This window comes from Semicossyphus pulcher, unplaced genomic scaffold, assembly GCF_022749685.1.
Source record: "Semicossyphus pulcher isolate SPU_LCO1_2020_fin unplaced genomic scaffold, fSemPul1.0.p SCAF_10, whole genome shotgun sequence".
NCBI classification, from domain to species: Eukaryota; Metazoa; Chordata; class Actinopteri; order Labriformes; family Labridae; genus Semicossyphus; species Semicossyphus pulcher.
In genome coordinates this window covers 7,216,540-7,232,989 of record NW_027211604.1, presented here as the reverse complement: position 1 = coordinate 7,232,989, position 16,450 = coordinate 7,216,540, and the positions used below count along the sequence as shown (strand labels likewise).

At 39.9% G+C, this 16,450-nt stretch overlaps 1 protein-coding gene across 1 annotated transcript; it reads left to right on the top strand.

The window, feature by feature from the left end:
• The first annotated feature begins 518 nt into the window (after window positions 1-518).
• hrh2b (histamine receptor H2b) lies at window positions 519-2,413 on the top strand. The gene is made up of 2 exons (XM_069671689.1): window positions 519-1,172; window positions 1,934-2,413. Exons 1-2 carry the CDS (start codon window positions 552-554, stop codon window positions 2,411-2,413), a joined length of 1,101 nt encoding a protein of 366 aa, XP_069527790.1. The 5' UTR covers window positions 519-551.
• Window positions 2,414-16,450: the final 14,037 nt, after the last annotated feature.

Genomic DNA, 16,450 nt, shown 5'->3' with positions numbered 1-16,450 from the left:
GCCAAGGCTCTAGCCTGCATAAATGGGGCCACTTTATCTTGTGGATTCATAGTACAGACATGTAGATAGCACAGGTCAAAGACAACACTAGCAGTGTTCTGTTACAATTACTAACCAGGCACACTAACATTTCGCAGCAAGCATTTTTCCTAAAAAGCATAAAATCTTCCTGGCAGCAGAAAGCTGTGTCCTTGAGCCTTACAACACTTTCTTTTAAAGTCACTTGCTTCGTGACCGTTTTTGGTGGTTCTAAGATGTCGTTAAATGTCAGAGGGGTAAACATGCTTGAGATGAATTTTCAAGTAATAAATGTTCTTGTTCTTACCAGGGAAGTGCTTACTTGGGAGGGCAACGGCTGTGGCACTGTGATAACAGAGATGGATGGGATGTGATCTATGCGATTCCCTCTATACACAGGAGCCACTGAAATGGTTGTCTGATGGACAAGTGAACAAGCAGTTGTTGGAAATAAGTGGCTGAGGCTGTTTTTCTACTGAGACACTACCAGCAGCTCTGTGTCACTGACCCAGAGCCCGCTGTTGGAGGTCACCATGATCTCCACGGCTCTCCGCTGGCTGGTCCTGGTGTCTTTTATCATCCTGACCATTGGTGGGAACGTGCTGGTGTGTTTGGCTGTTGGCCTCAGCCGTCGACTGTGGCGCGTCGCTAACTGCTTCGTGGTGTCCCTGGCAGTGACAGATCTCCTGCTAGGCCTGCTGGTGATGCCCTTGTCTGCCACTTCAGAGCTGCGTGGCGGAAAATGGCCCCTCGGAGGAACCCTGTGTAACATCTACATCTCGTCCGATGTCATGCTGTGCACGGCCTCCATCCTGACCCTGCTGGCCATCAGCATGGACCGATACCTCGCCATTTCTGCTCCCCTTAGCTACTCCAGGAGAGTTACCCCTGTGAGGGTGACACTGGGCATGATCGCCATCTGGACCTTGTCACTGGCTCTGTCCTTTGTGCCCATCCACCTGGGCCTGAACATGGCGGACTACAGAGTGCAGCACTTGGACTGGGGCATCGGCGATGAGGACAAAGAGGGACGCTACTGCCAGTTTGAATGGAATAACAACTATGTCCTTATTTATGCCTTTGGCTCATTTTACCTGCCTCTGCTGCTTATGTGTGGAATGTATCTTTGCATATTCAGAGTGGCACGAGAACAGGTCAGTGTGTGCATTTTCATTTTATCACAAGGGGTGAGCTGGGATACAAAAGGTCACACATTACTCTTTGATTCTGTTGAGGCTGCTATTTTAGAAATCCAACAAGATAAGAAGTGATCTGCATTTTAGGGGAAACATGTTTGCAAAAGACAACAAACCACCAACACAAATCCTGAAGCCTGTGCAATTTAGGGTCTAATGTACATAATATTTACCATCTAAAAGTATTAGAAATTAGATCCAATCCAAATTTGAAATATATCAAATTTAAGGCTTAAATCTGGGGTGGTCATTGATAAATGCGTGTTGGCTGTTTATGATGTATTTTCAGCACATGTGGTTGAACCATGCCAATGAGAGTTCAGGTCTGTATTGGATTAGCATTAGCTAACGCAGCAGAACCATCGTTTTGCCTTATAAATTAGAGCTTTGTGAACAAATATGGGCATCATCGCTAACGTTTCACGTGTATGCTAACTGCTAACTGTGATTAAATAGCAAATATTGTCAAATGGCAGTCCTCCTGCTTCCTCCTCCGATTCTGACTCAGACAACTCAAACATACTTTTTGGGCCGCACTACGATGATTTTCACATCTGCAGATGTCAATCAAAACATCTGCAAAGCTTCAACAGTCTTGCGCAATGGTTCGTTTTTTAATAGTTACGAGTCTAAAATACATCCCACCATCAGATCATCTCATCTCACTTCCTGTGTCCTCGGGCTCTCTCTAACCTTTTCTTCATTTTTTTTTGGTCCAGGCGCGGCGTATTCGTGCTGCTACTCCATCATTTGCACGCACAGCATCAACTGCAGCCATCGCCCGGGAGCACAAAGCTACAGTGACCCTGGCAGCTGTACTGGGGGCCTTTGTCATCTGCTGGTTCCCTTATTTCACCTACTTCACCTCTACGGGCATTAGAGCAAAGACAAACCCCCCCAATACGCTTCACTCAGTGGTGCTGTGGCTGGGCTATTTCAACTCGGCTCTTAACCCCATCCTTTATCCAGCCTTCAACAGGGATTTCCGCAAGGCCTACGCAGAGCTGCTTCGCTGCAGAGGGCTGTCTCGCAGAAAACTGCAGCTCACTCCTGTGTCGGGGCATAAACGATTGGCCTTCACTAACGGACACAGGCTTCCCCAACAGTCTCAGAAACATATAGACACAGTTAAGACACAAACTGAGGGGAAGAGCCTCACCCTACACGGGACAAATGGAATCTCTAATGAGCTAAGATGAAATGCTAGCGACCAGTGGGACTTGTAGACTGGCAGCAACATGTTGTAAATTATACACTTGCTCCACCTCTCACGGTAGGAGATTAGCTAACCATTTACAGTATCAGTTAGACGTTTAGAGTGAGGTGCCAAAGATTATGCAATTGGTGTGAAACTCAAGTCACAACATCACAAATGTACAAATCTATTTTTCTTAATGTACTGGTCAAGTCATGAAACAATTCCACAGCGTATGTGCTTAATTAAAAGGTTCCCATTATTTCCTTGTCAATTCACTGGACTGAAATGTAAGATGGGCAACAAGTGCAAACGCGCTGCAACGGCCAAAGAGATTTTCAGTTTGAAAAAAGGGCAACAAATCTGGAAAAGATGTAAAATCAAAAACGTAGGCCTGCAGCACCTGCGTGGAACAGTCGGCGGAGAAAAGGAGCCGGGAACCAAAGTTTTTGATTATCAGATCACAAAACATTGTTTCTGAGGGCCGGGCCTGACTGACTACTGTGCAAAAACACTACTTCAGTACTTGTACGAAACACCCACACAGCTTCAAGTCTCTGGTTTTGGTGTAATTTGATCACATCTGATGGAGAATGGTTCCTTCGCTAGAGTAACCACTGCTGCTAAGTGTGGCTGCCGTTAACTAGTAAGCTCAGTTTGCAGAGGGTTTCCATTGTATTCGCTTTGGACTTTTGTATGCGTTTTTTAATTTGAATTTGCATCGTTTCTGCGATTGCGCCTCTGGGCCACTTGAGAAATGTCTCTTTATCAGACACAAGTAAAAAGCACACAAGACGAGGCATTCAACATAAAGAGTGAGCAAAGCAGCTCTGAGCAAAACGAATAGATGACTCAGTAAGTTTCCCAGCGAACAGCATGGAGACATGGGTGGTTAAAAGTTTGCAACTTGTTTATTTTCTCCCCCCTCAACCCTACCTATGAAAGTGAATAAGTGACCAGCAGGTCATTTTGATATGTACAACACGTGTATGTTTGCCTCGACCCGAGCAGGATGACCTGAGAGACTTCCTGGACGTTTCAACAGATTTACTGCAACTGGACAAGACTTTTTGTTTTTAATATTTATGGACGCACAATCCGAGTTATGATGAAATAGTTGTATTAATGAAGTCACATGATTGAGTGAAGCTGCGCCTAACAAGCCTGACTCCTACTGGACATGCACTGCATTACAAGGACAATAAAATATAAATCGAATCTGCTTCCTGTATGTACTTTGTGTTGTTGGAGTTGTTCTCATACATTGGCATTAACAGTTCTAATATATTGCCAACTGACAAATGTGTTCAGTGAAACAAGAAGGATAAGAAAAGATAAGGACTGTGAATGGAGTCCACCAAGAAAATTATTATATAATAAATCTATTAAGTTCCTTTATCAAAGGTAAAACAAGTCAAATGTATCTATTTAATCAGAATTGTAATCACATTACTGCTCTAATTATATTATTTATTACTTTTTAAAGTGCATTATTTAATGAGTAAATCAGTTTTTATAAAGACACATTCTTTAACTCTTGATGAGGCCACCACTATATAACAGAAACCCCACTGTATAATGAACAATTCTATTATGTCAGCTCTATGTGGTCCTTTTAATGACTGAAGACGACATGTCTGTGGTAATGTGCAGATGGAAATGGAGTTGTCAGTGACGAGTGGAGGCACATTAAAGTTTAATGTGAGCCTTGGTGCTGTCAGTGAGAGTTGAGGTAGTGATGGGTTGAAGCGGGGAGAGGGGAAGAAATCCCTCTGGGAGGAATCGGTGACTTTACTCTCGTAGAAGAGGAGATGTCGCTGAGGAGGAGACATTAAATCACACTTAGTTTCATGAATATAAGGTCTGAAAGTGGAAGCGAACAAGTCAGCAGCTGCATAGCAATATACTGTATAAAATGGAGGTAATAAAATTAACTCAGGTCAGGTGGCAGAGGAGTACAAAGTCAGAATGGAGGCTCAGAACCATTTATAGGAAGCATTAAATGCAGCTGACTCCCCTGAAATGAGGGGGATGATTTTGTAATAGCTCCCAGTCACGTTCAGCACGTACGTCTCCACGGTGCAGGTCAGTCAGAGTTTGAGTGTTGAAAGTTTGAGCCTCAGTAAAACTTGCTGGAATCCATCAAAGGAGACTACATGGCGTAATTTACATGAGAAGACATGGATGGAGAGAAACAGATGGGATGTTTACATGTTGCACTAAATACTGTATGGAATCAATAGAAAGTCACTGCTCACAACTCCCCATGATAGATTGTTGTGGTAATCTCGAAGATTTCAGTTTCGTTGTCTTTGGCGGCAGCTATGGTGATTAACGGTAATTGCGGGAGCACACTTCCCAGATATCCAGACAGTGTTGCCAACCACTGCTGGGTGATGGAAAACGTGTCATTAACTGGGCACCGCTTGTGATTCTTTTCTGCGAAAGTCGCACCAGACAGCCAGTCTGTAATACTGCAAATTCAAAGCCTTTCATCAGTGGGCCATAGGCTCAATCACCATTGTGCTACGTCATTCGGTGATGACTTAACAGACATTTATTTAAATGAAAATCTTCGAGATTATTACTTTAAAAAAGAAAAAGGCACATTTTTTAAACTTTGGACAGAGACAGGCTAGCTTGGCATAAGCAGGGGGAAACTGTTTTGGTCCTTATGCTAAGCTAGGCTAATTGCCACCTGCTTCAAATTCGTAGTTTCTTAATTAAAATGTATAACTCCTCATAGAATTAAACACTCTATAATGTACAAAGAGAGGTATATTGCATATCAGGATCTGATTGTCATTGGTCGATGAAAGTCATCAAAAAAAGTGTCCAAATAAAATCTTGTAATCTTGTGACGACTAGTCAGGTGTTGGCCTTGTAACATGTAATTAAGTTAAGAAGATGAGGAAAGAGCCAGGTTAGCCAGGTTTAATTGGTGTGAATGCTGAAAGCATCTGCTTCTGTTAGATGGGTACTCGAAACCAAAAAATGTACACTTTTGCCTGGAGATGCCCAACTGTCACAGAAACTTGACAAACTGCCCCATCTGCTCTAATGTTAAATATTTCTGGAGAACTCCAAATGGATGCCCTTTTGTAAAATTAAAAATTATAAAATAAAAATGACGGCTTCATTAGAACCTTGTGATGGTAATATTACATTTTTGTATTGACAGCATTTACGGTCTTGACACGAGCACAGAAGTGTGAGAGGATGTTTTCACCTTAAATCTCATTTAAATCAACTGCCAGACTAAGAAGTCACACAACTGTTACTCATGAACCATTGCCACGGCAACAGCTGAGTTCAGCAGGAGGTCACTTGAGGTCAGTTGGAGCTCAACTGACACACATACACACACACACACACAGGACAGACATATGAACACTCTCTCAAGCATTTCTCAAGGCTGGTCTTGCATTTTAAACTCCTCCATCGTCCTCATCACCTCCTCAGTCATCTTCCTCACCTCCAGACTCACACTCATCATCTTACACATCTTAGATACTTCGATTCATTCATCATTCAAGCGCAGCATTAGCAGATTAGCGCAAGTTATTCAGCAGACAGCATTCACACCTAGTTTGAGCAGTGTAACAGACTGGTCGGAGTGTTGGAGTGCAGCATGTGATTGAGCATCTGTTCTTGAATACTAAAAATGTCAAATTGGTTATAATTGTTATTGTCATTAGGCTATTACTTATGCTTATATTATTTTGTTTGCTTTGTTTTAAAAAGACTCAACAAGATTAACTTATAGTGTCACAATCACAGTCACTACAGTGATTTGTAGGACTAAATACTAAACTTAATTATGTCAACTCATTTTCATTCTTTAACAACTCGCCAAATGTGACCACAGTCAAATGTTATTTAATACAAATGTGTTATTCAAAACCTGTTTTAAGAAATCTATTTATAAATATCTAAATGTATTTGAATGTATATTTTCGCTTTTAGTTGGAACAATGGTTGAAGCCATTAGAAGGGAAATGTTTGGACCCATGATTGGAACAGGAACAGGAAGTAGAACTTTCTTGATGAAAGCTAGTGTAATGTGCGATAACTTTTTGCCTCTGTATGCCAGTCGAAAGCTAATAAATGCATTTGGAAATGGATGGTGAACCTTCACTAGACATGTTCAATCTTGAATTTTTTTCTGAAGGCGGCATCGTAATCCTTAATACATCAATCAAAAAAAGATCTGATACCAACTTTAGCTTTCAAACTTCAAATAAATTCACGATGCATCCGTGCTCTCTACACAGCATCAGTCCTAACAAGTACTTTCATTGTCGAAAATGCAGACAGATCAAATATGCACATTTTTTCGAGCTTTTTAAGCTTCTGTCAACTTCTTCTGTTGCTATAAAATAAAAGAGCGAAATGAAATTGAAATGAAATGAAATTCAGCTTTGGCTTATTTGTTTGTATGAATTTGGGATGGTGAATTTTGTAGAAAGAAACTTTTAAGACAATACAAGCAGAGGTGTAGTCTAGTTTATTGTAGTGGGTATGCTCTGATTTTCCTCCGCCCAGCCTTGTACACATGCAACTCAATATACCAAACAATCCCCTGCTGTTACAGTAACGTTAATATAACTTAAATGCGACTTCCACTCACCAGGTAGGACGATAGCATCACTATCACTAAACGTTACAGTAGCTTCTGCCTCAAAACAGGTATCAGGGTCCCTTTCTGTCGTTTCCATAACGTTAGCAGGTTCACAAAGCGGCAGTAGCTTCAGGGCCAGTGGGCTTACAAAAACACTGAATGTTTTCTGAGTTTGCTTTTGTTTCATATCTCTGTGGTCATTCTACACATTAAGGTTAGTTAATTTGAAGCGTGAAATGCTACATAGCTACTGACGAGCCAGAGAAAGTACAGCCAAGCAACTGTGTTGTTTCCTTGGTAACGTAAGGTGACATCATGTCACGGCCGACAGAAACCCATATGGTCCAAGAGTCCGCGCTTCGTAACACAGACAGACAGAGACGGAGCGTACGGTCAATTTTATGAATGAAAGCATGTTGTTACATATCCCTGCACATTTTTAGGTGGTTATGCAGAACTCTGGGAGCTTTCCTAGTGGGTATACGGCGTATACCTGCCTATCATGTAGATTACACAAATAAAAGAAGAAATCTGAGGTTAAGATATAAAATAAATCTACCGGCAGATATATCAGAAAAATAAAAATATCAAATACGTATACTAATTTTGGATCCAGTAAAACTTTCTCTAATTTTTATGCCCCTCTCCCCTGTAGCTCAGGACCTATGAGCTAGCTAGAAGTTCATAACTTGGTATTTGTTCTAACACAAAACTATATTAAAGAAAATAGCACTCCATAGACATTTCATGGGAACCTCAATACATATCAAATATCATATTATTACATTTATAACTGAAACAATACATGCAGCGGCATAATGCATTAGTACCAGTTTAAAGTGCATTTATAAATCCATTCATGCTCTTATCAGTCATGTAAACCTTATCAGTCTGGGTTCTGCTCTTCTGTAAATGTTTGATGATAAATAATGTGCAGCAAATTAGCCTGGATGGGACCTCTGGAAAACAGAGGGTTAAAGGAATAAATGCGAGGATCCATCAGTGATTATCTCTATCCCAAGACAGTCAAGCCACATAATAGAACTGTCTTCAGTTCCAATTACTCATAATGGAAAAGATAAAGTGCCTTTTAATCATGTGAAAACTGGGTTAATAGATTTACAGATGCACAATGGTTCCATGCAGCGTGCGTCATCATGTGCTTTATGAAAATGTATCACTGCCTCAGAAGTGTGCTAATCCAACATTGTGCTTGTCTCATTATTTGTCTAAGGCCTAGTGACCACACTACCAAATGTGATCTCAGATGTTACGTCTCTTTAATTGTGGTTATCTCCGTTTACTTTCACATGGTTATTTCCTGTGTTACAGCTGTGTAGCACAAAGACAAATAAAATCCCACTTGCTGAACAAAGAGCGGCTTTTTTATCTCCATGTCCGTACTTGTACTGTTGTTTGGGTGTGTGTCTGTGCGTGGATAATTATTTATATGAGATAACGTAGTACAGGCAAATCAAACAGATAGACGTAGTCTCAGTGTTGATAGTGTTTTAGGAAATTATGCAACAGGATGGAGGCTGCTTTTCAGGATTAACATTTTTGCATAAAAAGAACTCTCAGCAGTGTATTTGAGAAGGATTGCAGGGTTTAAACCAGGGAAATACACAGCATACCTCACCAATAGCCATGCTGTGCGAATGAAGAGTACTACTTTGACAACGGCTGTGTTAAATACTTGATTCTGATTGGATAATCACAGCATTCCAAGGTCTGCGATTTCTTGATATCAGACCTGTTACTATGAAGAACAGACCGTTGCTAGGGGGTCGGCTCTCATCACACAATCTGAAGAACAAACTGTAATCATATCAATCCCCCAAAAAGAAGTGGCTAAAAAGAAGAGATGAAAACAACGGAGAGAAAGCAATAAAGGTTAAACAATGTAGAAACTGAAGGCTACGACAGAGAGAGCTACAAAACTGAATGTGGCACATGAAGTAAACAGCACGGGACACAGCGGTGTTTAAAGACGGTGAATGGAAAAGAAACTGTCAACAGACTCTGACAGTGACGAGACAGAAAACCTTAATAAGCTGCTGCACTGATTCCTGCGGTCCCGTTCGCCGTGTCTTACTTCACCGTCAGTGGAAACGTTTCCATTTTATGTGAGCGATAACAGCTAGCTTAGCTCATTTTAATGTGAGTAATAAAGCTAGCTTAGCTCATTTTAATGTGAGTAACAAAGCTAGGTTAGCTCATTTTAATGTGAGTAATGACAGCTAGCTTAGCTCATTTTAATGTACGTGAAAACAGCTAGCTTAGCTCATTTTAATGTACGTGAAAACAGCTAGCTTAGCTCATTTTAAGAAGGCTACAGACCATTAACCGTTGCTATGGACGCAGCTCTCACTCGAGTGTAATGGAATATTTTTGAACAGAAATATATTAAATTAATAAAATCATTTCCAAATCAATATTTTGTGTCAAATAATTGTTTCGTTAGTAGGTAGCCATGTAATAAGTGGGATAATGTATAGTGAGCAGGTTATTATCGCTGAACGGAACCCCGAGGGTGAGACAAGCCCCCTCTGCTTCTGCTTGTCTCACCCAAGAGAAGAGTTCTCTTTTTTTAACTGCTGTCACAAAAGCCAAGTTCATTTCAGGACATGCTTGTCTTCAGACTTAGAAAATGAATATCACATGTTTGCACTGTGAAAATAGATATTTGATCCATGCAAAAAGTCATGTGTGAAAAACTATTGAAGTGGTTCTAAAAATGGTATGTGCCGACTGCGCCTGGCTAGAAATGTTAACTTCCTGGTGTGATATCTTTAGAACCTAATGTACTGGCGTGCACAATATGGCGGATGGATGTCGTTAAATTAAGCTAACCAGCTGCTTTATATTTACCATATGATGTAAGCGTTGCATCAATCTTTATATATCTCCAAAAAAAGGCACAGAGGTTTATTTTAAAAATGTCAAACTGTTTTTTATATGCAGAAAATTACTCATGCCTCAGTTAATCAGCAAACCTGTCCGCTAATACATTCCTTTAAAGATTTACTTGTGTTTTTATTGGCCTTGACATCAACGATGGGGTTTTCCGAGGATCTGGAAAGCTTTTATTACAGAACTGCCTTACCAAAATGGGATAGAGGTTTTTATCCGAGTAGAGAAAAACAACAGCAAAACTTTGGAGGACTTTCCAGCCTTCAGAGGATGAGTAGGGCCAGGAGAGATGACTGCAGGGAAAAGGAATCTGTGACAAAATGCCCACTGCTACCAACAAGTTCACTGAAGCAGAGGCACTCTCACTGCTGAGGGAGGGGAGTGGTATTGTGTGTGAGAGTCAAATACAGCGATCTAGTGAAGAAGCCAATTGTAGCAATTTTGTCAACCGCTTTCTCCGGAGAGAAGAACTTGAAAAAAATGGCCTTATTCTGGGCTGAATTATCAACCAGAGAAACATCCATAAGGACTCCTATTGGATTGTTTTTTAGGGGTTGTTTTGTAGAGGAGCCCTATTTCAAAAATTGAATGGCACATACTCTTAGCAAATTACCACAAACAGATCGTCAATCTCGTCTCTTTCTCATGCCACAGTGCCCCCTAGTGGGCTAATCGGGTTATAGTGAAGTTGCTGTCTTTTCATAAGAGCAGCATTCATAGACTTGAATAGGTTCAACCTGACTGGCTGAGAATACACATGCACATTTCTGAATGGATTCACAAAGATACATTGTTGAGTTAGTTGTGTCTCTATTGGACATTCTGCAGCACCATTTATCGAAGAGAAAAACACAGTAATTCTCCTATTCTTTCAATGTATCTCCACCAGATGGCAGTACAAACTAGTTTTCTTTCTGAAGAGTTGAACTCCTGAAATACTGAGTGGACTTATGACTGACAAAAAAAATGTTCATGATGGAGTATGCAGACTCAAAACCACAGAGGAAGGAAACATTGTATCGGGTGATTTTTTCTACAAGGCTCCTAAAAGATGCACTAACAGCATCGTGTTCTAGACTATCTGGTACAAGAAAGCACTGTGGTCATTAAGGCAGTATATCTTCAAGGGGTTGGACTGAGAGTTTGTTTATTTATTTCAGTCAGTATTAACAATAGCGCTCCCCTTTAAAAAGAACCACAGAAGTTATGAAAACATTACAAATAAAGACATTTGGGGATAAAGTTTAAGAGGGCTATAGAATTTATTAGAAACTCAGCAAATCATTAAAAATAAAATCCCATCATAAATATAACTGTTGGATAGAGAGAGAATTAGTTATGAGATTTGGAAGTAGAAAATGTACTAAAATCCTTCCTTAAATCTATTTGAGATGCACAAAGATTCAACCTCTCTGAGCACAGAAAAACATGGAATTGCATCAAGAATGAATGATAGTGATGTAAATAAGGACATTACTTTATCATCTAAGAATATTAGATTTTTTGAATGTGTTACATGTTGAGAAATTGTTTTGGCAGAGCCGGAAAAAAGCAGATTTTGAACAGAAAGATGTAAACTAATGCAGGTCCCTTATTCAGTTGTTACATCTCATTTGTCCGCCTGTTTTGTTTGTGTATTTGTTTATTTACATATCCATTTACTTACAGTACTGTCATAGGAATGCGATGACAGAGCTTAAATAGCCTCATACATTATGCAACTGAGTAGGAGGAGAGGTGGGTGGTGAGGTGCTAGCGTGAAAAAATCATTTATTTTTTTGTTTCTCTACAACCATTTGAGCCTGAATTGTGGTGATGCAAATAACGCAGCTGTATTTGATTGGAGTGCTGGCTGTTGTTTGTTAAATCACACATCCTAATTGTTCCCAGCAGACCTGAATAAACAGGACAGCAGTTGCCATGGATAATTAAACAATATTTTTCCGCAGGCTGCTCTGGGTGCGGTGAATTTTGTGGAGGTTTGCCAATAGGTCAGATAAAACACCAGCAAAATTAAAAGAACTCCAATTTATACTTCATACTTTTGCAGCTCCATTTTTTTATGCTCATTTCCAATGTCTTTTGTCTATTGTGCTCCAAAAAGCTGTGATGAATTATGTTCATACCTTCAGCTCCTCTGTAACACTGTGTGCTGTACAAGCAACACTTATTCTCTCAAAGCAGATTCAGCTTTCTCTGCATTTCTTTATTGAACCTACGCAAGTGCCAACTGTACCGGAGACGGGAGGCTTGTTTGGCTGTGGAACAACTTTCCTCCTCAACTGAAATGTTGAGCTTTCATTTTTAGCCATGCTAACAGTTTGGCTAGGTAATGAAGAAGAATTCATAGGATAGACTGTAAGAGCTTTGGTGTGGCCCTGACTTTTAATAGAGTGAATCATCAGGCTTAACTAGGCCATACATTTTTTAACCAGTACTTCTGTTTATAGCCCAAAAACTAAAGAGATTCACATAACCTTCTTTTCTTTGTGTTTATTGCTAATTAGCATAATAATCAGAGCTGCTTATCATCAGCATTGTGAACATGTGAGCATGATATAAGTATTTAGCTCAGAGCAAAACTGTGCCTAAATACAGCCTCACTCCCCCCAACATGACTGCAGTCTCAACCGTCAGATACATAGCTCTCAACATTAAGCCTACTTCTGCACTACACTTGTAACAGCTCCATGTGGCAGAAAAACATAAAAGTTTAATTTAAAGATTTCAACCACGTGGCAAAAACTTGCTTACTATGCCATATTTTCCAAAAGATAAAACCTACTTTTGACCTACTGTTGGTGCTCTTGCGTGACTGTATTTATGCTAAAACAGTTTTTATTCCAGCACTTTTGAAAAGATTTTGTGTTGTAGAGACGTTTGCTTGCTTTGTACGCTCGTGCAGTCCTGTATGTGTTTTTGTATGTGGGTGTGATTTTGTGTTAAAGCAGCTTCTGGCTTGCCTCACACTGCCAGATATCTCAGCTCCATGGCCTCCCACTGTTCTTGTCACATCTCAGCCTTCCTGTGCAGATGACTACTAAACTCCTGTCTCGAGATCCAGCAGAAGGTTTGTCTGAGCATGCTCAGTGCGGGGGCTCGGTAGACTTAACATCTGAGTGTAGGAGGCATGGCAGTGCTGCTGCAGGGTCCGGGGCCTGCCTGCACCCAGCAGCTGCAGCTTTTATACTGACAGAACTGAAAAGGCAACCCTGAGGAGAAAAAATGGAGGATTCAATCACCATGATTATGCAAATGAACGAACGCGTGAATACTGGGTGCGACTTGAAGAGCAAAGCAAGTCAATAGCATTAAATTGTGACGATAAAACATCTCCTTTTCCTTCTTCTCGGCTTCACTATGGCAACGATATTTCCCCAAACAAGTGTAAATGTGTTATTTTGTGATCCTATTTATTAATATCTCTGTATCACCATGGACACTGGACATTTTTCATGTAACTGAGAATTATTTTTCCCTTCCTCTTCACTTTATTTTGGCTTTTGAACTGATTTTGTTGACAAATATGTCAGGGTATTGCTGCAAACCAAAGTGTAATGTAATAAGAAAAAACACACACAGAGGCACAAAAACACTGTCGGACTCAACGTAAGGAGAAATTCAGAAACATGTTTTTAGGATAAATTGTGATATATTATCCCAGTGATTATTTTTTGTAGTTTATTAAGATGCACTGTGCTACATGATTCTTTATGTAACGCTTAGGTCAAGCTTATGGTAAATAACTTGACAGCACCATAGAGAGACGAGCCCAGAGGAGATGCAGAGATCAAACCAGTGAGTTATCCAGGTTATGTGTGCCGACACTGCCTTGCATGCTCACGGTCTCCGGGGGGGCAGACATGCTTACAGTGAGTGGGTGGATGCTGGAGTGAATGAGAAAACCAGTAAGCTGCAACTGTGGGGAAAAAGGCCTATACTAACACTACTCATGTATAGCTTTGAGGTATTTGTACTTTACGTAATTATTTATTTCTTATGTTATAGCTTTATACTTTTACGACACAATAGGGCTGGGTGATAAGGAAAAATATATCGTGATATAGGAGTTTTCATATCTTAATAACAATACATATCATGATGTTGATTGTTTTCTGGTAATTTAACAAATAATAAATATAATAATAAATAATAAATAATTAGTCACTATGAAATACCCACATGGTAAAGCCTATTTTTGGATAATCCTGTGTGAATTAAATACTTGACCAAAAAAAAGTATTTTCTTATTTTATTGAGAACTTCAGTGCAAACTTAACAATTTCAAGTAAATTTAAGAATGAAAAATGAAATGTAATGTATTGATCTCCGACAGCCATAACACCTCTCTCTGTAGAGAATGTCAAAAAGCATGGAAAGCAACACTTCCGGTATGCCTTTTCAAAGTAAAAGCCCGATCCAGCATTCTGACTCCCCTCGTTTGTTCACAATGCTTTTATTTTGACGCGTTTCCAGGGCAGCTGTTTTTGTTTTTTTAACTTCATCATTTACATTTCTAGGAAGTTGTTTGGTAGATAAAGTCACTCACAGGCTCCTCATCGCGGTTCCTGCTTAATTTTGTTTGAAATAAAAACGTAGTCATTCATCTCACGTAGGCCTTAACCTACATTATGTCAGTAAAAAATGAATTAATAACAACAGGTTACAGACGTAGCTCGGGCGCTATCTCTCCCTCTCTCTCCGTCTCGGCTCATACGGGGGTTTCCGCTTTGTGTTAATTAAGGTCCCGTTTCTAAAGTGAATAAGATTGTTTTCTGTTAACACCAACCCACGGAAGCCTTTAAAACAAAGACCCAAAACTAGCCCTTGATCTGGCAAACAGGGTCTTTTATATATTTTATTTACATTTATTAATGATCATTTACAGCTGAGCAGACGCCTCTTCATTCTTTAATAAATCTAAGTGACTTTTATAAAGCGAACATATACAAATTGTTTATATAAACTCATGCAGAAAGACAAGGCCGGCACGATCAACCCAGCTGAATCCGCAGCAGACACGCAGTTGACATGCACCCAGCTGTCACGCTCAATTGCTGTAAATTACAATAGAGACAAGATAGAAAAACATTTCTATCTCGTAGACATAGACAAAAGTTTTGATGAGATATATCGTCATATGGCCCAGCCCTACTACACAATCTTCAGATAATGATGTATATACCAAGTTAATACTCAACCCTTTTTCACAGCTAAAGCTGCCTTTCAAATTAAAAACATTCATCTTACGAAATACAACACACTGTTTAAGACTAAACCAGTGGTTCCCAACCTTTTCTGTTTGTGACATCTCAAAAAAAAGGGTCAAAAAGTGCCCACAAGGAGTAATGTTCTTCTAAACCTCTTACAGGATTCGGGTTGTAACTGGCTGAGGTCCAAAGAGGTAGAAATGGCAAGAAAACAAAGATCAGAGAAAGTCAAAATAAGAAAAAAAAGAGTCTTTCAATCATGTCACAACCCTGCTCAGTTATATGTTGTGACTCTTTGGAGGAGTCAGCCCTTAAGTTAAGAACCACTGGACTAAACTTAAAGAAGATAAAACCATCTCCATTATTGTCATACATAATAAAACAACAGGGGACATATGACCATAGAATGAGTACTTTAACTTTTGATACTGAACGTAAACTTTGGTTGTTATACATGTGTACTAATGCTTTTACTTGTAAAGAAGTACTTTATGATTGTTGTATCTTTCCTTTTGTTAAGTAAAGGATGAGTACTTCTAGCACTACTGCTTAGAGAAACATTTACGGCTGTATACATTGATCTCACAAAGACAGAAAAGAGCCAAGTCATCAATATAACCTGTCATAAATAAATACAAATCTACTGTCCGTCTACAGTCTGCTACTAAAACTGGGAGTAACACAAAACATCTGCATCACTCCCTTTGCCCCTTCAAAATAAAACCACATGTAACGGCTTCTTAAAAGGAGAATCAAGGTGAAAGCACATATGACTAAAAGTAAACCAGCAATAGGGTGATACTATGTTTTCCTTATAGGACGTGTTAATGTTATTCTAATTAAAAACCCTGTACATACTAATACTCTTTGGGACACCATGTTTGGCACTGTGCTTCTATTTTTACTCTGCTGGTAAAGTGCTCCTCTCCTGGGATCCAAACAGGATTGTGCGAACAACCACCTCAAGTCACGAAAGCTATAGTCATCCTTTGCTGTTTTTTTGTTTGTTTGCTTTTGTACTACGTTTGTTTTTCCATGTCACATTTAGGATGGAGACGCTGCAGCAGCACAGAGACTCCCTAAACGGCAACCGTGTCTGTGCGGAGATAAGTAGAATCTATAAGCATTAAATATAGACAAGAGAGAGGATGAGTGGAGGGAAATAGAAGGGGGGGAAGCACTGCGTCATGCCCTCCTCCCGCATTTCCCCAGTTCAGTGGAGTGAGAAACAAAAAGGCTCTGTCTCCACAAGTAAACTGCAGGCTTACGTAACCTGTCTTAGAGTCATTTTGTGATG

Excerpts from the sequence above, each read along its gene's own strand:
- hrh2b (XM_069671689.1), top strand. The coding sequence starts at position 552 with ATGATCTCCACGGCTCTCCGCTGGCTGGTCCTGGTGTCTTTTATCATC. Across the intron at positions 1,173-1,933 it reads TCAGAGTGGCACGAGAACAG|GCGCGGCGTATTCGTGCTGC; the intron begins GTCAGTGTGTGC and ends TTTTTGGTCCAG.